The following is a 27,637-nucleotide window of genomic DNA, read 5'->3' as shown; positions in this document are numbered from 1 at the left end:
TAGATAACAAAATATCTATAATTTTTTGAGGCAAGTATTTATGAAATAAAGCATTATGGGTGCAAGCGGAGCTAGCGTTTTGTGTTGTGCGCAGTGCTAGGGTGCTATGAAGAAGAGCTTCAAGAAACTATCATAAGTGCTACCATCTAGTAAAATGTGGGCACACTTCAATCTATCATCCCCATGCCTTGACAAAAGATGTTGTCCATGTTTGGCTTCAAGCACGTTGTTACAAGATAGTGCTTCAAGAAACAAACATAGGTGCTACCATCTGGTAAAATGTGGGCACACTTCAATTTATCATCCCCATGCTTTGACAGAAGATGTCGTCCATGTTTGGCTTCTCATCTTTGATAGTGCTTGCTTTACATGGAGGCACGTGCATAACTTTAGGATGGATCAGGCTCTTCGTAGTTTCATATTTATCCCCATAGCTATTGTTTCATGTTTTAATATCATTTTTTTGAAAGTTTATATAGCGTACTTTAAACTTTTTCCTCAAGCGAAACAGGGGGAAACACCAAAATTTGAACGTTTAAGTGCCTAATATGGGTTCGATAATGCACATGGTAATAACAAAGGTTACACCCGTGATAATATTTTAAATACAAATCCCCCCTCTCCCCTTCGTCCTCCTCGCTCTTCCCTGTGCATCCCATTTTGAACTCTCTCTCTACAAAACGTGGTAAATGGGCGCGGTAAACGGTTTAAGATTTTCATAGTGAGAGAGAGTCGAGCAGCCTTTTCGATAGCAAGCAGAGAGAGAGAGAGAGAGAGAGAGAGAGAGAGAGAGAGAGAGAGAGAGAGAGAGAGAGAGAGATAGAGAGAGATGAAAACAGAAAGAAGGCACTTGGCCTCTGTTTAGTCTAACCCTCTCTTTTTCAGAGACGCTTCCCTTCCTTTTTCCTTTGGATGTAAGCCCTTCCCCTTTCCTTTCCACACCAGGCTGGGTTTGGAAGAGGCCGGAAGGAAATAAGCCTAGTGCAAGTCTACCGCCACCTCGTCTCAAAGATGCTAGAAGAGGAAGAGCAAAAAGAGAGAGAGGTTGAGAGAGGTAGTAGTTCTTGTGGGGGGAGCGGGGGGGCTACTAGAAACAATATATTTCAAATGTCCTCCTAATTCTCTAGTAGAAAGTCGTAGCTTTACCCTGTAAAAGTTCACAATTATTGCAAAGTGAAAATTTGTATTTAATAGCAGCAGACGTTTTTGAAAAGGACGTAGAAGAAGCCTAGTAATAGGATTGGACATGCACCCCAAAATTTCAAAGAATTCTGGATTGGACATGCACCCCAGGATTGGACTTGAAATTCTAGGGTGCATGTCCAATCCTAACGCTGCCTACCATGGACATGCACCCCAGAATTTCAAGTGACATGTAATTCTGGAGCTTGCCAATCGCGTTGGAATGGCATTTTGTTTTGTTCCGAGTCCATAGAAACTTTCACTTTTTTGCTGCGAGTCTAAGCTTGTTTATTCTACACAAATGAAATTTTTTTAAAAGAACACTAACAACAATTGATTTAAATTCAATAGAAACACAACACGTTCAAGACTCGCGCTCTAATAAAATCATCGCAAGATGCAAAGTCAAATATCCAATGAGGACCAGTTAAATCACAGCCTCTTGCATTACAGCACTACTTCAAAGACACAACCAAGAGATTTACCGGCAACTAGGATTTAAGAACAAAAATTATCAAAGCAAGAAACCAATCTATGTCGTCGTCACTAATCGAGCTCTCCTATCCTTCATACCCTTCCAAGCCTCATAACAGTCACCCCAAAGCACTTCTTCAGGCTTCTCCACCTTTGAGGTATTTAAGCCCACAAACATCAACAAACTCAAGCTATCGAAAAAAAGCTGATTTCGAAACTTATCCTTTATCTTGTTCATCTTGGAAAAACCTCTCTCGCAAGAGCAACCGATGATATAGGCAAAACCAATAAAGCACGCCACATTTTCATAGTCTGCGGAAAAGACTGCTCATAAAAATCATGATTGTTACATTCTTGCCAAGCACTTTGCATACTTTTTCCCTTGAAACAATTCCTCATCCTTGTAACAAAGGATCTACTTTCTCTCATGCATTCTTTCTCACAAATGAGTGGCTTTTATCCTTTTCCAAAGTGGCTACACAAAACTTGCAACCATTCTTTAGAAATAACCTCAAGCTTCTCCAAATTATCGTCATAATCCTTAGGAGAGAAATACTTCGATGCCTCAAATACATCAAAATCACTGCTGAATCGATTCCACAATGCATGCATCACAGTTTGGAGATAGCTTTTACAAATAAAATAATGAGAGTGTTCACTGTATCAAATGTCTCACGAGGATCAGCCACATCTCCTTCATACATAGGTCTCGAGTGCAAGTAATGGCTATGGACCACATTAGCATTATCTTTGAAAATCATCAACCCCATTTGAGCAGACACCTTTTTCAAAAAATCTTCCATATAGCGTGTATCAGCAGCAAATATATCTCCAAAAAAGGAAAGACAAAGACTTTCCATAACTGACTTAATATGACAACCAATGCTTGCAATATCCGGATGTTCCTCTTGGAAATTAGAATTCAATACATTTAGCTCACCAAGAACATCGGCAAAGAAGTGAAACAAAAATTGGACCTTGTAGTTTGTCAAATAACCATACAAGGTAGCATCTTCACTTTTAAGTACGGTCAACAATGCAGGCATAATTCTCACAATGCTCACCATAACCTGTCCCTTTGAAAGCCAACGAACATCATGCATTTTTAACACTCTCAATTTGCCTCTTCTTCCAATGCCAACATCTCTTACAGCCTCACCTAAAAATGCATGTCTCTTAGCCGATCTAGAGGTCCATTCATAGACCTTTCTTGCAAGTTTATCAACATACTTAAACTCCTTGTTTGTTTTGAATGCATCCCCAGCAGCAAGAGCTTGACGATGAGCTATACAGTGAAAGCTAATAAGGTGTGGCACCTTTTCTCTCAACCTAGTGACCAACCATGTGTGTTGGCCAGCCATCACAGTGGCTCCATCAGTGGCAATTCCAACCAACTTTTGCATTGGCAAGTCCACAAGCTTTAGGTAGCTCACTAATGCATCAAACAAAGACTCCGCAGAAGCACTTTCTAGACGTAAGGGATCAATAAACTTTGTGCGTATTTCTCCATTGCCCGCATTCTCAATGTAAGTTACATAGAGAATCATATACTGCATAGTACTTACACCACTACTTTCATCAACTTGCAATGCATACCATGGACTCTTGGAAATATCACTTTTCAACTTTTCCAAGTAAACATGGCGAACTGCCTTTCCAAATTCTTTCGCAGCATCCTTGCTTACATAAGAAGAGTATTCATTCACAATTGGCATGTTCGGAGTACCCATAAACTTCTGAAAACCACATTGCTTTGCATACTCTTCTATGGGCATAAATCTTCTCAATACATACCAAGCGATTTGCATGCATGTCACAATTCTTTCCATCTCGGCATCATGCATTTCTGCTATGTGTTTAGAAAGTGGAACCATGCTTCTCTTTTCCTGTTCTTTCCACATAGCCTTTGCCTCGCGATGCTCATCGGAGTTCTCATGAACCTGCAAGGCAGTCTTCTGCAAAGATTTTGATCCTTCTGCATACGCAAAATGTGTCTTTTTGTTTGCAGAAGTGCAACACTTACATTTGGACCTCTCTTTCCCCTTGCTATTGATTATGCAATAGGCCCATGGATGATCAATTTTCCATGATTCAAGAAACACTCTTTGATGTCTCTTTCTCTCGGACACCTCTCCTTGGCCAATTGCCGGGTCAGATGATTCCAGTGTGTCACCTTGCCTCTCTTTAGGCAAGGCATGCAACCCCATGGACTTTTCAAGTCTTTGTCTTCTTCAAAGGGCGAGAAGAAGCCATGATGGAAGCTACACCACTAGTTGTATAAAGAGAATGTCAATGAAAACATCTTACAAACTTTACAAAGCAAAAACTAAAACCTAGCCAAGCAGCTTAAATTAACAACGAATGGGTGCAAAGTTGAATAACAAACACAAAGTAAGAGCAAATAAATACCTGGAATGCATAGCGTAGATATTGTGTATCGATATCAAGATGTAATAGAAAGACCAGGTATATTATTGCTTTGAATCACGTTTTTGAAGGAGTGCTGTTCATTAAGCCTAAACCATACAATTTCATGTCAAGCTTGAGAGCCAAGACCCATTGAAAACATGCCAGTCGCTACAACAGCTTGATAATAAACATTGAAGCTTCAACTCGAAACAGAGGCTTAAGAACCTTACCTTACTATCTCCCAGGTCACGACTCGCAGGTGTGCAAAAACCCAAGTATATACTTTGTAGACAGTAGCTCGCAAGTGTGGAGAGCCTAGACAGTAGGTCGCTTTCCTGCAAGTGTGCAAAAACAAAGGTCACGAGTGACAACTCACTTTGAGTCTCTGAGGATCGAGACTCCGGCTCACAACTTACAAATGCACGCAGCAGGAGGCCGTAGGTTGACTCGTAGCCTATACAGTGTAGGCACGCTGACTCCTGAGCACTGAGCGGTGAGGACTCACCAGGTTGAGATTCACGGATTCCCGACTCTAATTCTCGACTCCCAAGGGCCAGGGACCAGGGTGCGCTCAGTCAGCGAGTCAGTAGGCTGCATAGTGCAATGCCCTAGAACTTTGGAAGGCTGGAGGCTGGTTCCCAATTCAAAGTTAGCACGCTACCTCTGCAGAAGTTCGCATGCGCTCGCCGATAACGACTCGTTATCCTGTTTCTGTGAGCCTATAAGTTATAACCAGAGAGCAAAAACTTAGAAATCGACTTTCTGAAAACGTAAATTTGCTCAGTGCTCACTGCTCAGTGCTCACTGCTCAGTGCTCACTGCTCAGTGCTCACTGCTTAGTGCTATTTCGAAAGTTGTAACTTGTAACCACTCAAACTAGGTTTTACATTGTCCGACCGGGCAAATATCTAGGCTTGGAGTCTTGGACGCTTGGAGCTTATTGGAAGTTGGCCGCTTCAGTGTTCACACTTGTAAAATTGGTAATAGGCATGAACAGTGATGAATCATCTATATCAAATCTACCTAATTTCAAAATTTTGTTTTGGATGGGCAAATCGAGCAAATGCCAGTCCATGGACAATTTTCCAAATTGCTCACATGTCGTGATGGACATGCGCTTTTTAGCTTTGTCGTGCCATTGACATCTTCCCCGTTCCCGTGCCGGTCGTGTGACACTTTCAAAGCCTCTGGAATGGTGGATGGCCATCAAATCCTATCCTTGCCTCAACACATGTAAAGGGCTCCCCCTTCCACCACATTATGATTACATAGATATAGATGAAAGTTATATCGCTGACCGCCTGAGGGCGCCGACTTGTAGGAGGTGGAGGTGGCCTACCAATGTGTTGACATATCCGAGGTTGAGCTTGGAGGGAGAGAGAGAGAGAGAGAGAGAGAGAGAGAGATATGATATGATATGATATATTAACGTCTTCAAAAGGCCAAAATGACCTATGAGACCATCAGATACAAAGTGGTGAATCTAATACAATGTTTGAAGTACAAGTACTGAAAGAACAAAAAATGAAAACTGAAAATGAAGTGTGAGATATGAAATGTGAAATGTGAAAATGTAGAAAGTGTAGAAAAGGCCCTCAATGGCAATCTGGGTGTCATGCTAGAATGCCTCTGATCCTCTGCTGGAGTCTCCGTCCATGGAGTGTGCTCCTGTGTCTCGGTCGTGGTCGTCTCGATCTCTCGAGCTCAGTCGCCCTGTCAATGAGGGTGCCTCTGGTATGAATGCGGGTACAACCCTGTGCTGGTGGTTGGTCTCTTGGCTCCCTCGATCCAAAGAAGTCTGTGATCTTTCTCTGCGACTGTCGTACTCCATGTCTCCCCAACAGACTATCTCTATGTCTGTTGGGGAGACATGGATTGAGGGGAGACATAGGCAAGTAGATATAAGCCAAGGCATCTCTGGTCCTGATACCTCATGACTCTATCTAGGGGTCCAAAACCCTCCCTGAATAAGCAATGGAAGCGCCCTCGTATCTCATAATACACAATGTAGTGGCATATGTAGTGTAGCTCTGTCTCTGGCTCTCTACTGCATAGTTGACATATCCTAGACTCTGGTGGTATCCCTCTGAATCTACCTGTCTCAATCTCCAGCTGGTGTGAGGATGTGCGAATCTGACCAATAGCACATCGCAGACCATGAGATAAATGAGTGTCCATGTAGTTCGGACGAGTCACAAACCCATCTCTTGAAAGTTGGAGAAGGTGCTCTTTGTAGAAAGCCATCTTCGTGCCCAACTCCTGCATCGGCTCTACCCATGTCCTCCTGGTGTCCAACTGTATAAGATCCTGACGAATGAGTCTAGTGAGCTCCGTCCGTGTGACTGGCAGGGAGGGTGCATCCAGGGAGTACTGAAAGGGAGGCAATCTATCCAAGTACTGAAAGGGAGGCAATCTATCCATGCATCAGACCATGCCTCTGAAACCATGAGGTCATCTATCCAAGTACTGAAAGGGAGGCAATCTATCCATGCATGAGACCATGCCTCTGAAACCATGAGGTCATCTGTGCATACCAACATGATGTATCTCCCTGCATCGCTAACTGTCTAGAGAGAGTGCCGTTGATTGGCTCCATGTCCACTAAAATTTCAAGCGCAGCCTGGGCACAACTAACGTGTGAGAGAAAGAGTGAGTGAGAGACTCCAACAGCAACATCTCCGTAGCTCCAACAGCCGCCCATCACCCATTTATCAATGACAAGTCTCTCGAGGACGACGAGGCCATGTTCAAAGGCGACTTTTACATGTTAATGCTGTCTTTGTGTCCAGGTTTTAACACCTCTTTCAGCAAGCACTTGGAGATTCTTGATGGTCTCCTCTAATGAAGTAATCCAGAAAGAGGAATTTGGTAGAAAAGGCAGCCATGAGGGCACAACCTTTCGAACCTACCTTGTACTCCAAGAAGGCCTCTTCAAGCTGTTTGGGAACTGTTGGCTCAATCTTGCGACCCATAATGGATGGCTCAATGCCACCAACACTCCACCATCTTCTCGGCAAGTTTCTGTAACCAACAAATCATTGTTGTAGCTCTTGGGCTCTACAGCAGGGTGCAACTCCTTGCTAGAGGACTACCACCCTGCGCAGGTTGCAGCTTCTTGCTAACCAACCCCCAAGCACTACAAGTACAGCTCACCGCGCTAAACTCAAACCCAAGAGTGTATGTAGATTCCAGCTTAGCACCTCAAAGCTTTTTCGCTATCAAGAATTACTAATTTATGTTCCAAGTTTTGATATGTAAGCTGTGTAGAGCTTATGTCGCTATTTAGAAGTTATGTTGGTCTTGATATGTTTCTATTATTTTGGAGTGACGATGAGGGTACACTGTATCACAATGTATGCCAAGGTTTTCTGGATGCTTGAGATGTTTTCTGATTTAGTAGCCAACTTTTGTAATAATGTGGATATTTTTAGCAGAGCATTATAGATTGTGTTAGCTAATCAGAGGTATGTTCTCTTTATTTTTTCTTCATCCAAGTTCATTTTGATTTCTTGATTGAATATGGAGCTGATGATTGTATCGTATTTGCGGATGACTAATTTCATAACTTGCATTTCACATTGGGTGATTTTTGAGCGGATACGAAGTAAGGGTGTCTCCCTAGATACAATCACATATGCTATAGGCTGTTTTCAGCTAATGCGAAGAGAGGGTGTCTCTCATGGAGTGCATCGATTGCGGGATATACGCAACAGGGTCAAGGCCAAGAAGCTCTGGGTTGTTTATGATAGATGCGAAGCGAGGATATCTCTCCAGATGCAATCACATACACTTGCACCCTGAAGGCATGTAGCATTACACAAGATGCTGATATGGGAAAAATAATTCATTGGTTGTAGAATATACCCATTTTGGTTATGGCCAAATAGCTCTGGGTGTTTTTGAGTGGACATGTAGCAAGGGTGTCTCTCCATATGCAATCACATATGCTCTAGGCTGTTTTCAGCTAATGCGAAGGGAGGGTGTCTCTCTAGGTGCATGTCATCTCATGGAGTGCATCGATTGCATGATACACCAAACAAGGTCAAGGCCAAGAAGCTCTGGGCTGTTTTCGATGGATGCGAAGCAAGGGAGTCTCTCTAGATGCAATCGCATACGCTTTCATCTTAAAGCCCTGGGCTGTTTTCAACCGATGCAAAGCGAGGGTGTCTTACCATACGCTTGGCAAAGAAGCTCTCTGTTGTTTTTGACGGATGCAAAGCGAGAGTGTCTCTCCAAATGAACTAAGTCGGGGCTATGTCGAGAACTGCTTTTGGTAGCAGATGCGAAGCGAGGGTGTCTCTCCAGATGCAATCATATACGCTTGCATCTTGAAGGAAAGGGTCCGAGTCAGGAAGCTCTCGGTTGTTTTCAGCAGATGCAAAGAAAGGGCATCTCTCCAAATGCAATCACGTACACTTGCATCTTGAAGGCATGTGGCATTATACACAAGATGCCGATATGGGCAAGAGAATTCACGATGATATTGTTAGGAATTTCGGGTTGAAAGAAAACGTCGTGCTTTTGGCACTGCCTTGGTCGCCATGTATGCTAGATATGGTGCACTTCATAAAGCACAAAAAGTGATTGAGGAGCTTCCTGTTTGGGATGTTGTTTCTTGGAATGCATTGGTTGCCGGATACTCCCAGGCAGGGCCAAGAAGCTCTGTGCTGTTTTCGGTGGATGCGAAGCAAGGGTGTCTCCATATATGCAATCACATATGTTCTGGACTGTTTTCAACTGATGTGAAGTGAGGGTGTCTCTCCTGATGCAATGTTGTCTCAAGGAGTGCAGTGGTTGCTAGATATGTCCAACACGGTGAGGTCAGGAAGAGAGAGCTGTTTCCACCAAATGCAGAAAGACGAAATCTCTCCAAATGCAATGATGTACATTTGCACCTTGAAGGCATGTGGCATTACACAAGATACTGATATGGGCAAAAGAATTCATAAAGCACAGAAAGTACTTGAGGGGCTTCGTGTCTGGGATGTTGTCTCTTGGAATGCACTGATTCCAGGATATGCCCAACTTGGTTAGGTCCAAGGAGCTTTGGGCGTTTTTTAGTAGATGCGAAACGAGGGTGTCTCTTTAAATGCACTCACATGTGCTCTAGGTTGTTTCAGCTGATGCGAAGGGAGAGTGTCTCTCCAGATGCATGTTGTCTCATGGAGTGCACTGATTGCGGAATATGCCCAATAGGGTCAGGTTCTTGAAGCTTTGGGCGGTGTTCGGTGAGGGTGTTTCTCTATATGCTTGGCCAAGAAGCTTTGGGCTTTATTCGGCAGATTCAAAGCGAGTGTGTCTCTCCATATGCAATCACATATGCTCTGGGCTGTTTTTGGTGGATGAGAAGCGAGTGTGTCTCTCGAGATGCAATGTTGTCTCAAGGAGTGCATTGGTTGCAGGATATGTCTATGGTTGAGGCTTCTAATATCTACGGTTTTGTGTCTGTGTCCTACATTTTGCATATATCAAATATCAATGTGGCTTCTCAGCGTTTGAAGGATAATGACATGTGTGAGGGTCGATTTGAGGATGGATTGTTTGAGTGTGGATGGATGAATTCCAAAGCGAAGTTGCTTGCAAAGCGAGGGTGTCTCTCTAGATGTAATCACATACGCTTGCATCTTGAATCTTTGGGCTGTTTTGGGCAGATGCGAAGCGAGGGTGTCTCTCTAGATGTAATCACATACGCTTGCATCTTGAATCTTTGGGTTGTTTTGGGCGGATGCAAAGCGAGGGTGTCTCTCCATATGCAATCACATATCCTCTTCGCTGTTTTCAGCTGATGCAAAGCGAGTGCATTGATTACAGGATATGTTCAATAGGGTCAGGTCAGGAAGAGAGAGGTATTTTGAGCAGATGCAAAAAGCGGGCATCTCTCCAAATGCAATGATGTACACTTGCACCGTGAAGACATGTGGCATTACACAAGATGTTGATATGAGCAAAAGATTTCATAAAGCACAAAAAGTGTTTGAGGATCTTCGTGTTTGGGATGCAGTCTCTTGAAATGCATTGATTGCAGGATATGCCCAACTTGGTTAGGGCCAAGGAGCTCTGGGCGTTTTTGAGCGGATGCGAAGCGAGGATCTCTCTAGATGCAAACACATACGCTCTAGGTTGCTTTAGCTGATGCGAAGGGAGTGTGTCTCTCTAGATGCATGTTGTCTCATGGAGTGCACCGATTGCAGAACATGCTCAATAGGGTCAAGTTCAAGAAGCTTTGGGCTATTTTTGACGGGTGCGAAGCGAGGGTGTCTCTCTAGATGCAATCACATATGCTTGCATCATGAAGTTTTGGGCAGGTGCAAAGCGAGGGTGTTTCTCCATACGCTTGGCCAAGAAGCTCTGTGCTGTTTTCGGCGGATGCAAAGGGAGGGTGTCTCTCTAGATGCAATCACATATGCTCTTGGCTATTTTCAGCTGATGCGAAACAAGGTTATGTTGTCTCAAGTAGTGCATTGATTGCAAGATATGTTCAATAGAGTCAGGTCAGGAAGAGAGAGGTATTTTCAGCAAATGCAAAGAGAGGGCATCTCTCCAAATGCAATGATGTAGACCTGCACCTTGAAGGCATGTGGCAGTACACAAGATGCTGATATGGACAAAAGAATTCATAAAGCACAAAAAGTGCTCGAGGATATTTGTGTCTGGGATGTCGTCTATTGGAATGCACTAATTGCAAGATATGCGCAACATGGTTAGGGCCAAGGAGCTCTGGGCATTTTTCAGTGGATGCGAAGCGAGGGTGTCTCTCCAAATGGCTGTTTTGAGTTGATGCAAAGCAAAGGTGTTTCAAATGAGGGTGTCTCTCCATACGCTTGGCCAAGGATGTTTTTGGCAGATGCAAAGCGAGGGTATCTCTCCAAATGCAATCACATATGCTCTGGGCTGTTTTCAGTGGATTTGAAGCGAGCGTGTCTCTCGAGATGCAACGTTGTCTCAAGGAGTGCATTGGTTGCAGGATATGTCTACGGTTGTGTGTGTGTGTCCTACATTTTGCATGTATCAAATATCAATGTGGCTGTTTAGTGCTTGAAGGGTAATGACATGTGTGAGGGTCGGTTTGAGTGGGTGGATGAATGCCAAAGCAAAGAAGTAGCTTGCAATGTGTGTGTGTGTGAGAGAGAGAGAGAGAGAGAGGGTTTGAGTGGGTGGATGAATGCCAAAGCAAAGAAGTAGCTTGCAATGTGTGTGTGTGTGTGAGAGAGAGAGAGAGAGAGAGAGAGAGAGAGAGAGAGAGAGAGAGAGAGAGAGACATTCGAAAGCGATAATAGAGAAATGAGTGAGGTATGTGTACTCATGAGGGAGCTTGAAAACTGTATAAGATTGCCATTTGTGCTTGGGAGGAGAGAGAAATGGAATGATGATATATTAACGTCTACAAAAGGCCAAAATGACCTATGAGACCAACTGATTACAATGATGAGTCTAGTACCAAGTCTGGGTACAAACAAAGAAAACTACAAACTAAAAACTGAGATAGGAGTGCTACCGACTCCTATGGGCGGCTGGTAGGTTGAGCAATGGTATCATGCCACAAAGGTACAAAGTGGGGTTAAGTGTCACCATGATACAATATAGTAGTAGCATGAAGCCTATCCTGATCGACACTCTGGGTGTCATGCTAGAATCCTGTGGATCCTTTGCCGCAATCTCCGCCGGTGCTGTGTGGCTCCCCTCCTGAGTCGCGGTCGTCTCGATCTCCCCAACTCTATAGCTCGGTCAATGAGAGTACCGCTGGTGTGTGTATGGGTGGGAACCGAGCTCTGTGATGGTGGTGTCCCCTTTGCCTCTGTGGTACTCGGACTGAAGAAATCTGAGATGTGTCTCTGGGGCTGTCTTTGTCTATGCCCTCTCAATAGAGAGTCTCTATGTCTGTGTATCTCACCTAGAAATAATCCGAGACATCTCTGATCCTGATATCTCATGACTCTATCTAACGAGTCAAAACCATGTCTGAATAAACAATGAAAGCGTCCCTGTTGCCAAATTGGCTTTATCTGACAGAAAAATAATTCTAAATGAATTATTGGATTTATAAGTGAGAGGGTTTTCTCGCTGGGAACACCAAGGAAAAATAATTCTAAATGAATTATTGGAATTTTAAGTGAGAGGGTTTTTCTCACTGGAGACATCCGAGTACAGAATATTCCTAGTGCGTCATTCAGAGTAATGACGGGAGCATTGTGAAAGGGAATATCTGTAAGGCCACCAGGAACGGGTACTTCTGATGCGTCACATCAGACGGGTGACAGGGAGCATCAGGAAGAAGTATCTGACCATCCGGGAACGGACATCTCTGATGCGTCATAGGATGGGTGACATAGAGCATCGTGAAGGAGATTGTACCGTAAGTTCGGTAGGAAAGGACTAGGTGATGGGTATTCTTGATGCGTCACAAGGTGGGTGACGGGTGCATCTTAAAGGGAATATCCATAGTCGGGAGGAAATTCCGAACTGTGTTGGAATTATGCACAAGGAAAAGCAAGCACTTGAATGAAGATGGGTTGAGAGGAAACTTTGAGGAAAAACAGATGCTTTTTGAGAAAGCGGGATTGCCTTTTGGGAAAGCAGATGCTTTCTCGCAAGGAAGTCTATGTCTGCATTGCAACTGTGCATGTGATTGCATCCAGGGACGCCTGGGAAGTGCTGTGAAAGCATTGTTTTTAACTTATAAGGTTTTATTGAGTTTTTGGACAGATTCATACCATTTTTAAAGGTGACCGACCGCCCACTTAATAAGTGGGCAGCCATCTGATAAATAAGGTAATAGATCAGCCAACGTTTTCTCTCTCTTTTTCTGGCAGAGCAACGAAAAAAAAAATGAAAATTTTGAAAAAAAAAAAAAACGGGCAGTGATCTCTACATGAGCAGCTATTTGTGCCTGTGGCTAGGAGCTATAAAAGCATCACATGCCCTTACTCAGGAAGAGGACCAATCTTTGCAAGGAGGAGATGCTGCTGCAGATTTCAGCCGTAAAGAAGACGTTGCCGGTGATGTCCATGGCTGCCCCAAGTGTACCAGATGTCGCCAAGACCCAGTGCGTGAGCTCCCTCGCGAAGAAGTGCCTACGGAGCGTGTTTCCATCGCGAGAAGTTGCTTGTTTTCTCTGTTTTCAGCCCATAAACGTCGTAGACGGGGCTGATCTACGAGAAGGAACCCGAGAACACACCTCTTCTGTGTGTAAGATTGGAAGAGAGGATTTTCTATGTAGAGATCTCTTCCGGGGAATTGTTTTTCGAGAACCGAGTTGCGTTTCGAACATCGAGACTTTGAAGGTAACGTTTTCATGTTATGATCTCTGAGTATTTGATTGCAGGTGTACTTCCTCTTCGTGAGGGAGTAGGAGCAGAGGAAGGCATGAGCCTCTCCACGAGAAAAGCGCTCTGAGGAACTAGAGCCAAATCAGCCCAAGGGTTTCGTACCCAAGTTTGGGAAGCAGATCCACGGATCGAAGAGAGGTAGACTCTCGAGATGCAATCCAGAAGTTGAAATTCCCAAGGGAAGGACTTCGTGTCCAGGAAAGCGGAGTTAATTTGTAGGAAGAGGACTCTGGAAACAGAGTTAGAAAAGAGCTGCAGGGATGTCATGCCCTGAGTCTGGAAGGTGAGATCCAGAGGCGAGAACCTTGGTTCTCAAGGATTTGGAATAAGGAACGGAAGTTCCTTGGAAATTTGGAATAGGGTTTTGCCCTAGGAATCGGAAGCTAAGGCTTCCAGGAACCATCAAGTCTTATTCTAGAACGAACGTGGTAATACGTTCGGTTCAAGTGCTTGTATAGACTTCTCCTCAGCAATAAAGATACTATTACGGGGGGGGACCAGCCCATCTTCTGGTCCCCAGTATTGTGTCGATCTTCTCACTCTCTATCTCTCTCTCTCTATCTATTTCTCTTTGTATCATTTGGCTTCAGCAATAAGTGATAAAATCTATTTATCCGAATGTATTTTATATTGTTATGCGCTCCCGTTTGTGACAGCCCCCGTATCTCATAGTAGACTGTGCAGTGACATATGTAGTGAAACTCTCTCTGGCTCTGCATGGCATAACTTGACATATCCTACTGTCTGCTGGTATGCCTCTGAATCTACCTGTCTTAATCCCAATCTGGTGTGAAGATGTGCGAATCTGGCCTATGGCACATCGTAACCTATGAGATGGATGTGTGTCCATGTAGCTGGGTCGTGTGACAAATCCGTCTATTGCGAGTTGGAGAAGATGCTCTCTATAGAAAGCCCTCTTCGTACCCAACCCCCGTCATGTTCTCCTGCTATCAACCTGGATAAGATCTTGTCAATGAGTCTAGTAATCTCCATCCGTGTAAGAGCCAAAGATGGTGCATCAAGAAAATACTGGAAAGGGGGTAGCCTGTTCATGATGGAACCATGCCTCTGAAACCATGAGCTCATCTGTGCATACCAACATGATGTATCTCCCTGTAATGCCAGCTGTCTGGATGACTCAAGAGCAAGCCTAGCATATCTGTCCCTGGTGGTGTCCCATAAGCTGTGTACAAATGATACTGATTTGGTAAGTGCCTCAACCTCCATAGGTGGGGCAGCCAGCTCCGCTCGTATGATGTCATGTGGAACTGAGGCCTTGGCTCTAATCAGCCTAGAAATCATAGATACCAAGGGCCTCTCCATATTACTCCATCCAGCACTGTCAATAGACAGTCCCCAAACCTGAACCCCGTAGTGCATAACTGAAGCGACCAAAGTGCCGAAGAGCCAGAGCTTTGTTTGAGGTTCCTGGAACTGAACCTGCGAACAAGTCCTCTCTAAACCGCCTAGGGTTGCATATGCATGAGTCAATCTAGTGTCTGCTGCCACTTTCAGTGTGAACCTCGGTCCACTAAAGACCACCCCAAGATATGTGTATGCATCAGTCTACGCCATACTGTCCTGACCATATGTGAATGTAGGTGTGATCTCCTAACCCACTGTGGCATGGTATTAAATACCATGACCTTGGTTTTACCAAGGTTGACAGACAATCCACTATCCCCTACAAAACTATGCAATGCGTCCAAATGTCTCTGCATACCCTCTGGTGAGTCTGATATCAACACGATATCGTCAACATACAATAAAAGAGGGATCCATGTCCCTGCAAGCTGAGCACCTCTATCTCCTCCTCTTTCAATATAATTAGAGACCTCATCAACATACATATCAAATAAAGTAGAGGACAATGGGCATCCCTGTTTCACTCCAATAGTGGAGTGAACTATGTCAGATATCCCCTCTAATGTGCGTACATGACCCATCACTGAGCTGTACAATGCCATAGTCCCCCATATCAGCTATGTGGGTACCCCCAATTCCATAAGTCGGCGCATCAATCTGGCCCTCAGTACTGTGTCAAAAGCTTTGCGGAAGTCCACAAAGCTGCAATATATCCGTCTACCATGTGCTCGACCCTCCTCAATGATAGCTCTGAGTGTAAAGACATGATCCAGTGTGGAGAAACCCCTCCTGAAACCAGCCTGCCCAAGTGCCCGTATGCGCATAACTCTGCCCAACTGCTCAACCTATGCTCAAGGATGGATGCATACAACCGTGCCAATGTGTGTCCTGCCATGATAGTACGTACGGTAATTCCCCGGCACTATGGGGTCTCCTGTCTTGAAGATAGGTCCAAGACTCAGGAAAACCCTCACACATGACACGGTTGAATAACCGTGCAAGCATCTCTGCCAACAAGTCCCTAGCATGCATAATGTGCTCTACTACCAAACCCTCATGATCCTGTGCCCGTCTGGTCTTCATCTTGTCAATGGCCTCCTTTACCATCTCAGTGGTAAAGAAGGTGCTCGTAGCCGGACATGGTTGTGGTGGATCTGGTAGTGGTGGCTGTCCAAGTACAGTGTATAAAGATGTTGCATACTGCCCCCATATCTCTGTGGAAGTAATCACTGGTGGGGGAGATTGCTCATGGAATAGACGCCAAGCCTCTCTTGAATCTCTACTAAGGAAGAGTTGAGATAAATTTTGCTCCATCTGGACCAAGAAAGCTCGCTTCTTCCGTCGAACTAGTCATTGTGTAGCAATACGAGACTGTCTATAGGTGATCACTCCCAATGCAAGCTCCCGTTGTATCTGAGCTCTCCTCTGTCGACACTCCTCATCATACCAGCTGTTCTGAGGCATGTGCCCAGAACGACGTCTCTGACCAGGCTGAGTGTGTGGGTATGCCTCTGTGGCTGCCCCATGTAATGTCACTGTCAGCATAGATGTGATCTCCTCCACTGTGTATACTAGCTCTGATGCGCATAAAAGCCTACGTATCTCCTCTGCATAGACTGAGTCAGTCTCTAGTGTAAAAGTATAGCATGGATGTCTACCACCCCGTGAGGCCTGAGATGTATTGTACTCAAACGAGGCCCCACTGTGAAATCCTGAATGTGAGAGATAAAGCTCGGATGTGTCAGAACATAGTCTACAGTACTAGACCCATGTTTGTGTGGAAAACAAGTAAAACCTGTAGACGATGGGAAAGTCGGTAAGCCATTCAGTATGGCTAAACTGTGAGTAGTCGTCATCTCCCTTAGGTATCTCTCATACTCTGTATGCTCTTTGTCGTGTGAGCATCTCTCAAGCTCCATCTCCTCTGGCTCTAGCTCTCTGAGTATCTCCTCTGAGGTGCCATAGAAAACCGTCTGTGAATTGCCTGTATGGGCATTGAAATCCCCCAAAAGTATGATGTCTCCATCTCTGGAGAAATCCCAGATATCATCATCAAGTACAGAGTAAGGAGACTGTCCTCTGGGTGAAGCATATACTAAAGTGCTGGGAGGAAAATAGCATATGGCGATGTACAAGAAACGTCCAGTCTCTGCCCTCAGCCTCACCCACAAGTATCTGGCCTGATCATCTCTCCGAACTATGTGCAGTAGTGGCTGGAGCTCCTCTCTGAAAAGAACTGCTACACCTCCTGATCCTCTAGTCCCATGCTCAGATCTGGTGCATGTCCGGCAAGCTGTCTCCCATCTGTATCATGATATATGCGGCATCAACTGTCCTGGAGCTTGATTGTTGAAGCAGGTGGGCTTCACCAGGTGGAAGAGAAGGTGAAAGAGTGCAGGTTTGTGCACACTGAGCATAGGCGAAAGAGGGAGAGAGAGGTGGCAATGGAAATCGAAAATACACACAGAGAGAGAGGCTCGTATGATTTGGGGGAATTCGCTAGTGAGGTTCTTGAGGCCTCACTTGTTCCCTTTATTAACTTTGGACCTTTTAAAAGGTATTAAAAATTGACCTTAGGCCATGTTCAAATGTGAACATGGCCAAAGCTGAAAATATGACTTTATACATTGTAAAATGTACAAAGAGGGTGGCATTAGGGCCTTTAACCCAACAACCTCTGACTTAAAGGCATAAGTGGCGCCTTTAAGTTATCCAACTCCCACCATCTGTATGCAATGCTCATGCTGAGCTTTAGCAAGGCTCTTGGTGAGAACATTTGCAGGGTTATCAGGTGTGTAAATCTTAGTCAAGGTGACTAGACCATCCTCCAATACCTGTCGTATGAAGTGGTATTGCACATCAATGTGCTTTGTCCGTGCATGAAACATGGCATTCTTGGCCAAATAGACAGCACTCTGGCTATCACATCCCAAGACAGGAGTACTAGCAGGCATACCAAGCTCTTTGACAAGTTTGCCCAACCATATGGCCTCTTTAGAAGCCTCAGTGACTGAAATATATTCAGCCTCAGTAGTACTCAATGCCACAATTTTTTGCAGTCGTGAACACCAAGAGAGAGCACCACCAGCAATAGCAAACACATAGCCACTAGTGGACTTCCTGGTATCCAAGTCACCTGCCATATCTGCATCACAATAGCCCTGCAACTTCAGGTCACTTTTGCCATAGCATATACACCTAGATTGTGTACCTGACAAGGATCTCAGAATGCATTTCACAGCTTCCCAATGTGCTTTGCCGGGATTGGACATGTATCTACTAACAACTCCCACCGCATGGGCAATGTCAGGACGAGTGGCAACCATAGCATACATAAGAGAACCACAAGCTGATGCATAAGGGATTCCCTTCATAGCATTCACTACCACGTCATCCTTTGGGCAATCGGCTCTGCTAAGTTTTGTGTGTGGAGGTAAAGGTACTCCAAGTGACTTAGCTTCAGCCATGTTAAACCTATCAAGTACTTTAGCAATGTACTTTTCTTGAGATAAGAAGAGCAATTTCAGCTTTCTATCTCTCTTGATTCTCATGCCCAAGATGTGCTCAGCATCACCTAAATCCTTCATTGCAAAAGCTGAATTCAGCTAACGTTTAAGAGAATCAATGGTAGACTTATGCTTCCTAGCAATCAACATATCATCTACATATAGCACAAGGATTATAGGACTTCCATCATTATCCTTCTTTGTATACAAACAATGGTCTGAATGGCTGCGTTTAAAGCCTTGAGACAGCATAAAAGTATCAAACTTTTTGTACCACTGACGTGATGACTGCCTCAAACCATACAGTGCCCTTCTTAGTTTGCATACAAGTTCCTTTCTATCAGGAACTACAAAACCCTCAGTTTGCTTCATGTAGATATCTTCTTCAATGTCACCATGAAGAAAAGCTGTTTTTACATCCATTTGATTTAATTCTAAGTCAAGCATTGCAGCGAGAGCAAAAAGGACACGCAATGTCGTAAGCTTTACAACAGGAGAAAAGATCTCTTGAAAGTCAATCCCCTCTTTCTGTGCATACCCTTTAGCAACTAACCTTGCTTTATACTTAAGCTTTCCATCAACACATTTGACCTTGTAAACCCATTTGTTAGGAAGAGCCTTTCTTCCTTTAGGCAATGGCACAAGATCCCAAGTATTATTTGCATGCAAAGATTTGATTTCCTCTTGCATCGCCTTTCTTGCTCTTTCTTGAAATACCTGGAATCTGGCTTCTTATGGCCTTTTCTGCCACACTGATAACAAGTCACATCCTTATCCCTAGACTTGCTTTTGCTCCTGTTTTGAGTCTTGGTACCTGTATTTTGCTTCTGACTTCTGCCTCTCGCATTGTAAGCAGAACTGCCACCTTCCCCACTACTAGACTTGCGTCTAATTTCCTCATTTAAGATGGAGCCTCTCACTCCATCATATGTGAGGTTGGGGCTATTACTCAAAGAAACCACAAGCGTTTCCCAAGAGTCTGGCAAAGTCATCAACAAAAATATGGCTTTCAACTTGTCATCAAAAGGTTGAAGCCGAGTATCCTGTACTAGCTGACTCATAACACAGGTGAAAGCACTTAAGTACTGAAAAGCCGACTTGGCTTCGTCAAGCATCATGTTCACCAGTTTGCGCATCAAATGCACCTGATTCACAGGGGTGGCATTCTCATAAGTGGCCTTCAACTTATGCCAAATTGCATGTGCACTGTCCAAGCCCTTTATGTCCACCAGAATGTCATCGGTCACAGCCATTTTGATGTAGGCCTTTGCCCTCTTGTTGAGCTTGGCCCAATCCTCATCCGGCATATCCTCAGGCTTTACAGCCAAAAGGGCGTCCTCACAATCCTTGAGGAACAAAATCCCATGCATCCTGTCCTGCCATAGGTAGAAACCTGTACCGTCAAATCGCTTGATTTCCATGAAGCTCTTGGTATCAGACGACGAGGAAGTAGAGGCCATTTGCATGGATAAAAATGCAACAGAAAAGTGTTTTCTAGTGATCACAATGTACCGCACGTTGCATACAATGTGCTGAAAATTTCAGCAATTAACAAGTATCCCCAATGCGTACTTGCATAAACCCACAAAAGGCGTACATAAACCTCAATTTGTGTACATAAAAACAGTCCAATTCTGAATTTTCTGCAAATTTACTGTTTTGGCGCATCAATTTGCATCAAATGGACCTGTTTTGAGTGGGAAAAGCAAGGGGCATTCACGGGAATCGATTTAGAACACCTGCATTTTTGCTGTTTTGGCCTGTAATTTTCTGGTTTTTACCCGTTTTGACCTAATTTTAGCCTGTTTTAGGCTGTTTTGGGAACCCTAATCACTCTAGGTGACACCGGAAGCAAGGGGCTTCGCGATGAAAGCGAGAATTTGATGCGAGAGAAGCCTTTTGCTTGCTGTCCAGCCACCTGCGCAAAGCTTTTGAAACCCTAATTTGGCTCTGATACCAGTTGTTGAAGCAGGTGGGCTTCACCAGGTGGAAGAGAAGGTGAAAGAGTGCAGGTTTGTGCACACTGAGCATAGACGAAAGAGGGAGAGAGAGGTGGCGATGAAAATCGAAAATACACACACAGAGAGAGAGAGAGAGAGAGAGAGAGAGAGAGAGAGAGAGAGAGAGAGAGAGAGAGAGGCTCGTACGATTTGGGGGAATTCGCTAGTGAGGTTCTTGAGGCCTCACTTGTTCCCTTTTTTAACTTTGGACCTTTTAAAAGGTCTTAAAAAATGACCTTAGGCCATGTTCAAATGTGAACATGGCCAAAGTTGAAAATATGACTTTATACATTGTTAAATGTACAAAGAGGGCGGCATTAGGCCTTTAACCCAACACTGATGAGTCTCTGAGTAGAAAACAATGTCTCTGTCTCTGAAGCTGTCCTCAAAGGCCCCCACATCAAGTCTATACGAACCATTATAGTTCCAAACCGCCATCCTGAGAGTGGTCCCATAGGTCTCGCACCGTCATGTAGAGCGGTGCTCTGTAATCACTACTCGCCCATTTCTGTAGAAGGCTAACTTTCCCTTCTCCCTTGCTGCTATAATCTCCGGCATGACCTCTCTCATATGTGCAAGTTGTGAGAGGGTAAGGTCATCTCCTAAAAGGATACCTGTTTTCTTGAGGGTTGGCCTCTTCTTTAAAAAGTCTTTCTTTTCTTCCATGGAGGGAAAGCGCAAAATGAGAGCCCGTTCTTTTGAACTCTCCCCATTACTTTCACTCTTCTTGCCCACTCTCCAAGCTTGTGTGTGCGAGGGCTTCTCCACCCCCATCATTGACATGAGGCTCTTCACCTCTTGGTCCACCTTATTAGAATCTTTTAGGCCAGTCACTCTCACGTGTAGAGCGTGTACCCTTCTTCGTTGCTCCTCTTCAAGTGTCTTGTTGATGATGTCGGGTGTAGCCGGAATGTCCTTGCCCTTCCCCTTCTTGACAACTTCAATCCACTTTTCAGCCTCTTCCACCTTCTTTTGCGTTTTGGAGAGAACCTCCACCCATGAGGTCTTCTTTTCTCCTTCCTCCTTTATTTCTTTGACTTGTGCTCGTATACTATTCAACTCATCTATCATTGATGGCTGAATTTCTCCATCTTCAAGGCGTCCTCTCTCTTTGGTTTCGGCGAGTTCCTCCGAAGGGCTGAGATGCTACCTTTTAGAGCTTGAATTTCAGCCCGGAACTCCTTGCGCTCTAGTTCCCTCGCCTGTTTCTCCCTCTTTTTCCATTCAAGAAGTGAGTTCTTCTCCTTCTTCCACTCATCCATGTGAGCTTTGCATTCTTTCAACTCTCTTTCAATGGCTGAAGAAGAGAGAGAGAGAGAGAGAGAGAGAGAGAGAGAGAGAGAGAGAGAGAGAGAGAGAGAGAGAGAAGAAGAAGAGAGTTTTAACGTCGTAGGAAACTGTCCCAAGAGACCTTAAAGATCTAGCCGACGAGGAATTGAACTGAAAAGAAATCGGAAGTTGCTCCTGGTAGCGACGCAACTATGATCATCGAATTTGTTTCAAAGTCAAAGTGTTGAAGTTGTGGCTCATCATCCTCATGTTGCAAGTGATTGGCTCATTGCTGTGAGGTCTTCTTTGCGCAGATGATGACCTTCAAAGTGGAGCGAGCACGCAAATGATGACCTTCAGATACAATAAACACCAGTGCAACAGAAAACGAGATCAAGGAGGTTGCTAGAGAGATGCAGGAGAGAGAGAGCGTGAAAAGCCTGCGCCTCTGCCTCTGCTTTGCCCTACGCGCGAGACAGCCTGCGTCTCTGCCTCTGCCTTGCCCTACGTGCGAGACAGCTTGTGTGAGTTCTGCCATGCGCGTCCCCTGCTCCCTACCGCCCTGTTGTGACTCGTGCTGCTGTTGTATCAAAGAAAGAGATGCTGCGCGTCCCCTGCTCGCTGCTACTGTAGAGAGAGAGAGAGAGAGAGAGAGAGAGAGAGAGAGAGAGAGAGAGAGAGAGAGAGAGAGAGAGAGATGATGATGAAATGAAATGTTATATTAACGTCTTCAAAAGACCAAAGTGACCTATGAGACCAGAAAGTTACAATGTAAGATGACAAAATGACAAAATAAAATACTATGGAATCCTAAATTGCTAGGTGTGAACTAAGCAGCTAAACATCTAGCTGGGATAGCTAGATCACAGGAGATCCAGCATCGGTCGCTTGCGGATCTCATCAATCTCCTCCATGGTCAGTAGTCTGACTAGGCGTCGTGCATGTCGAGCCAAAGTGATTCGAATCCTTTGATGCAGCCTCCGTCGATGCTGTGTAGTCCTCCGCAATCGTGGGCATCTGGATCTCCCTAGCTCAGTCGCTCGGTCGATCAGTGTGCCTCAGGTGTAAGGCGACGAGCTCTGCTGTGGTAGTAACTCCTCCGGGTGTCCAGTGGCAGCTCTAAAGAAGTCTGTGATCTGTCTTTGAGACTGGCTAGCCTCTCCTCTCATCAGGCTCTCTCTGTGTCTGAGCAGCTCGAGCAAAAACAGACCCAGGTATCTCTGATCCTCGTACCGCATGACTCTAGAGAATGGTCCAAAGCCCTCTCTGAACAAGCAATGGAAGCGGCCTCGTATCTCGTAGTAGACGGGGCAGTGGCATGTGTAGTACAACTCTGTCTCGGGCTCGATGTCACACAGGGAGCATGTCCCGGCCTCTGCTGGTACTCCGCTGGAGAGAGAGAGAGAGAGAGAGAGAGAGAGAGAGAGAGAGAGAGAGAGAGAGAGAGAGAGAGAGAGAGAGAGAGAGAGAGAGAGTATTGATGCTGTTTCTGTATCTTTTGCTTGCAGCTCCTCTTTTGCTCGCTGCTGCGGGAGAGAGAGAGAGAGAGAGAGAGAGAGAGAGAGAGAGAGAGAGAGATGCGAAAAAGTGCAATGTGGGGGGTGGCTATTGTTAGAGGTGGTCAGCTTTTATTTGAAAGCGCAACATCGTCAACTCAGCGCTCTCTCTCTTATGTGAAACTATGCTAAAATGGCATGTTGGTTTTGCGAGACTCGAGCCAGTGTGATGTCTTGCTCCACGTTGGAGTTTAAACTTTGAAGCTAGGTCCCCCCCCATCCCCTCTTCCCCCCCCCCCCCCCCGCCCCCCCCCCCCTCTCTCATGCGCGTGCCAAAGACGGAGTGGGACACTGGCATTTGAGCATGCATAAACAATTCTCCATTGTGTGTGTGTGTGCATGCATGTGATGGGGAGATTTATAAACACACACACACACACACACACACATATACCAATGGTAAGAGCGAGCGAGACCCGCTGGTAGGCGGGTCGCACGAGCTAGTTGGTCTCTACCGCCTTCGTCAGCCATATGGGCTCGGTCGAGCTCTCTGCTGCCTCTTTGGACACTTCGTTTGCCGTTGTCACCGGTTATAGCGTTGCTTGTTTATTCAGAACATATTTCTTCTCCAGGCTATGTGTTGGATTGCAGTGGCATGCTTTGAACGTAGCATCGCATATATTGTACTTATTTTCATGCTCTTCAATGTGTGTGCTTTGTCCTTATTTCAGTGTGTTTGTGTGTGTCCATGTGCCTGCGCGCACGCATGCGCCTTTAAATGGAAATGGCATCATTTGTGCATGGAAACTCTAAAGGTTTTTTTTGAACTGCTCTTCCATCATTTCATTATTGCCATTGTTAGATTTCAAGAGAGATTTTTGATTAACAGAATCATGCATTTATTCATCATTTCCAAGGTCTTAGAAAAAAGTTTTATTGTTATCTTCCTGGAGAGATGAACTTGATTATGTGTGGTGCTCATTTGAAAAGCTAATGCACAGAGTTGATGTGCTTGGCTTGGAGCTGATACAAAAACTGGTCTAGTCCTTGAAAATCATTAATACTCTGAGCTTCAAAGCAAAGTCATGAAAGCAAACAACGTGCTGGAAAGGTTTGCCTCAGCTTAGCCTAGAGTCAGTTCAGAATTCAGATTAGCAGGTTTCAAATGAGAATAAGAGGAAAAAAAACCAGGAAAAAAACAAGGAAATAGTTCATAAATCCTGCAAATTTGCAAAATTCCAGTTTGCATCTTACCGGAAAAAAGAATCACCGGCACACTGAGAGCTATACTTGTCATAGAATTATGTGTCACTTCATGTGAAAGACTTACTGTGCTTTTTTCTTTCTGTATCAAGAGAGATGAGGGCCTTGTCATGATTTTCTGATAGGGCAGATGGGAACGAGTGGTGCGTTAGAGACGCCATGTGGGCAGTCATTTGGAGCCAGAGGCTACAAGATGTTGGGAGTCTACATGCAAAGAATGATGATAGTGCTAAATGCACTTTCAATCTTGTGAATCTTCATTGAGCAAATATTTGGTGCACTAGGACAAGACACACAACGTGCCAGCAAAGCGGGAACCTACGGACAATGGCTCATTCCCGCCTTATTTGCCATTGCATTTTATATGCCCATCATGAAGTTCTTGCAAACTCAGAGCATCGTCATACCAGTATTTGTTTGCCTCACGATCACTTTGATGCTTCATGTGCCCATCTGCTGGGTCTTGGTCTTCCAGTCTAGCCTTGGCTACAAAGGCGCTGCCCTTGCAAACAGCATTATCCATGCCGATTATTGTCCTTTCTCTCTCTCTTTATGTGACATTTTCAACGACTTGTGCAGCTTGCCAGGCGCCTTTTCTGCTGCTCCGCATGATTTGAATAGCCTCATTCAAGTTGCTATCCCCTCTGCCTTGATGACCTGGTAAGAATGTGTGTTTTTGCGTGCGCACGTGTGTGTGTGTGTGTGTGTGTGTGTGTGTGTGTGTGTGTGTGTGTGTGTGTAAACCATTGAACATTGCATTTGTAGGGCCAGATTTATAGCAGTGATGCGGAGGTGGTTGCGGCTATAGCATCCTTTGTCCCCTTTTTTGCAACCTCATCAGCCTTTGATGCTCTGCAAGCAGTGCTCCCTGGTGTGGAAGCTTTTCTAGATAGCTGAATATTATGTTTGAAACAAAACCTAGGTTTAGTGTAATCCCACCTACAACTTGTAAACTACAAATCTGAAGGTTAAGTAACCCACAAAATCTAGATAAATTTAGTGTAAAAACCTTCAAATTTAGTCAATTTACCTCTAAATTTTGTCTCTAAAAGTGTTTTCTTTTTGAAAGCAGTGATGCTCACCGATGTATGTGCAAGAGTCATAAGGGGTGCGGAATGGCAGAAAGCCGGACTACCGACAGGTTATCTTCTCGCGTTTGCAGCTCATCTTCAAGGAAAGGTCCGTCTCTGCAAACTCTGGCTTGTTGTTTTGAAGTTGAACATGAGCATAATAAGGTCTTACTCGGATGCAAGGTTGTATTTGAACACATTGTTCAACATTTTGCTTCTATTCGATGTCTGGAATGCGACTTTTAGAAACATTTTGTCAGTTAATTGGTAAATCCTCTGTCTTTTGCAAAAGATCAGCAAACTCTAGCTTTCCTCATGTTAAGCTATTGCATAAAAAGACAGCCTTACTACAATTTATGTCCTTATCAGAACTGCAACTTTGCTAGAGGATTCTACAAGTCATTGACACTTTGTATATAAGCAAAGTGCTGCTTTTGCTGTCTTTGGGCATTTGTCTTTTGTGATCATGCATTTTCTAGCTATGTCTATTTTTGAGGGACCAGGGCTGGTCATGTAGTATTAGGCTATGTTGAAAGATGACTTTACAATTGTACTCCTTTATTCTTAAAAAATGCCATTGAGAGAGGGAGAAAAGGAAAAATCCTGCCTAGATTTTGAGAAAAATAGTGTAAAGATAGATGATTTTCTTCCCGACATACGCATGTCCGAAAATGAGGCATTGTTTGAGGTGCATGTGGGAGTCTGAGTCAGGCATTCAAGCAAAACACAAAAAAAAGAAGAAAGAAATGGTGTGAGTGGCTGTTTTTGCTTATCCTACTGCTTTTGTGCGTGCGCATGGCTATGGTTGTAAGTTTTTTATATGGAGCATTGGTGGGATCATGTGCCTTTGGCCCATGTGCAACTGGGACTGAAGTTGTTTTATCATGTTTAGGGGCTTTGGGTGGGTTTGATTGTGGGCATAGTTGTGCAAGTTGTTGGTTACCTCGGCCTCTTGTACTTTATGGATTGGGAGACGGAGGTATGCAATTCTTGGGATGGATTTCAAAGAGGTGTGGATTTGCAGGCCAAGAGCGCTGCTGAACGAGTAGGTGATTGTTCATCAGCATCAGAACCCTTGCTGCCCTGTGTGTTTAAGGAGACTAGCTGTGAAAAGTGAAGCTGCTACAATGCCAAGTGAAGTATATATTGGAAGTGTGTGTGTGTGTGTGTGTGTGTGAGAGAGAGAGAGAGAGAGAGAGAGAGAGAGAGAGAGAGATCGACACTACAACGGTTTGCGCTCTTCTTTATGTGGGTGAGATACTGGGCTTATTGGACCCTATGGAGTCAGCGTAATGCCTGCATGTTTCGTTATACTCATGCAGACCCGTTCCCACTCTTCAAGCTTTCCCTTAGGCAATCGTTACGATTTGCTTTGGAAGTTGGTGATATCACCACAAAGATACATCAGAGATACATCGGCTTTCCTATGACTGTTTCTAGCTACTCTGTACAGCTGAGTAGTTCTGTGTTCTTCACATTGTACATTACCCTTTCGGTGGGTTTTTGAGGTTTCCCACTAGTAAATTAATCAATTAGATTTACAAAAGTGTGTGTGTGTGTGTGTGTGTGTGTGTGTGTGTGTGTGTGTGTGAGAGAGAGAGAGAGAGAGAGAGAGATTCCTCGTTGGGGTTATGGCTTACTTTATGTCTTGCACATTTATGCATGAGCAAGGCAATTCTTCCGTGGGTTATGACAAATCATTATTTCTTGCACATTTATGCACACATACCATAATACTCTCTCCAATATTCGGTAAAAGGTATTTTTGCAACCATATACAATTTTTATTTGGGATTATATTAAAGGGAAAATTGAAAATTTGAGCTAGTTCTTTTTGGTTTCACACTATTTTTCTCAAAAACTAGGTGAAAACTTTCTATTCTTGCCACCCTTAAAACGGTACAATTGTAAGCTGAGACACTTTTCTCAAACAAATGCCCTCTCTCTCTCTCTCTCTCTCTCTCTCTCTCTCTCTCATATTGGTCATGCAAGGGGAGTTAAGATAAACCTTTGACAGGTGGAGATAAAGTCTTATATGTAGATTCAAAAGGCCATAGATACTTGATGAGCAGAACTATGGTACAAAAAAAACTTTGCAAGCCTTTTAATTGCTAGGCGAAAGGGTTAGCTTTTCTACTTTCAAGATGATGCATTAGAATGTGATATTCGAGAATATTTGACAAGTTGATTAGAAGTTGCCATGTCTTTTGGAATAGCTTCATGTTGTTAATAAGCTTGAACTGATAAAATGAGGCTTTTCACAATTTTGACCTAGAA

The 27,637-nt window shown here is 44.3% G+C and overlaps 1 protein-coding gene and 1 pseudogene across 1 annotated transcript; one reads left to right on the top strand and one right to left on the bottom strand.

Moving 5' to 3' along the window:
- Window positions 1-2,311: 2,311 nt before the first annotated feature.
- On the bottom strand, window positions 2,312-3,909 carry LOC147423785 (uncharacterized; annotated as a pseudogene).
- Window positions 3,910-6,418: 2,509 nt separating this feature from the next.
- Window positions 6,419-26,868, top strand: LOC147423784 (uncharacterized). Its single transcript, XM_086501965.1, has 6 exons — window positions 6,419-7,242; window positions 24,421-24,823; window positions 24,912-24,950; window positions 25,056-25,161; window positions 25,363-25,469; window positions 26,385-26,868. Exons 2-6 carry the CDS (start codon window positions 24,734-24,736, stop codon window positions 26,475-26,477), a joined length of 435 nt encoding a protein of 144 aa, XP_086358091.1. The 5' UTR covers window positions 6,419-7,242; window positions 24,421-24,733; the 3' UTR covers window positions 26,478-26,868.
- The last annotated feature ends 769 nt before the right edge of the window (window positions 26,869-27,637 follow it).

This window comes from Adiantum capillus-veneris, chromosome 26 (genome assembly GCF_014529385.1).
Source record: "Adiantum capillus-veneris isolate H3 chromosome 26, ASM1452938v2, whole genome shotgun sequence".
Taxonomy (NCBI): Eukaryota; Viridiplantae; Streptophyta; class Polypodiopsida; order Polypodiales; family Pteridaceae; genus Adiantum; species Adiantum capillus-veneris.
The sequence above is the reverse complement of the archived record's forward strand: the minus strand, read 5'-3'. Positions and strand labels throughout refer to the sequence as shown.

Coding starts and splice junctions, on each gene's coding strand:
- LOC147423784 (XM_086501965.1), top strand. CDS start 24,734: ATGTGCCCATCTGCTGGGTCTTGGTCTTCCAGTCTAGCCTTGGCTACA. Junction 24,824..24,911: donor CATTATCCATGCCGATTATT/GTCCTTTCTCTC, acceptor TGATTTGAATAG/CCTCATTCAAGTTGCTATCC. Junction 24,951..25,055: donor CCCTCTGCCTTGATGACCTG/GTAAGAATGTGT, acceptor TTGCATTTGTAG/GGCCAGATTTATAGCAGTGA.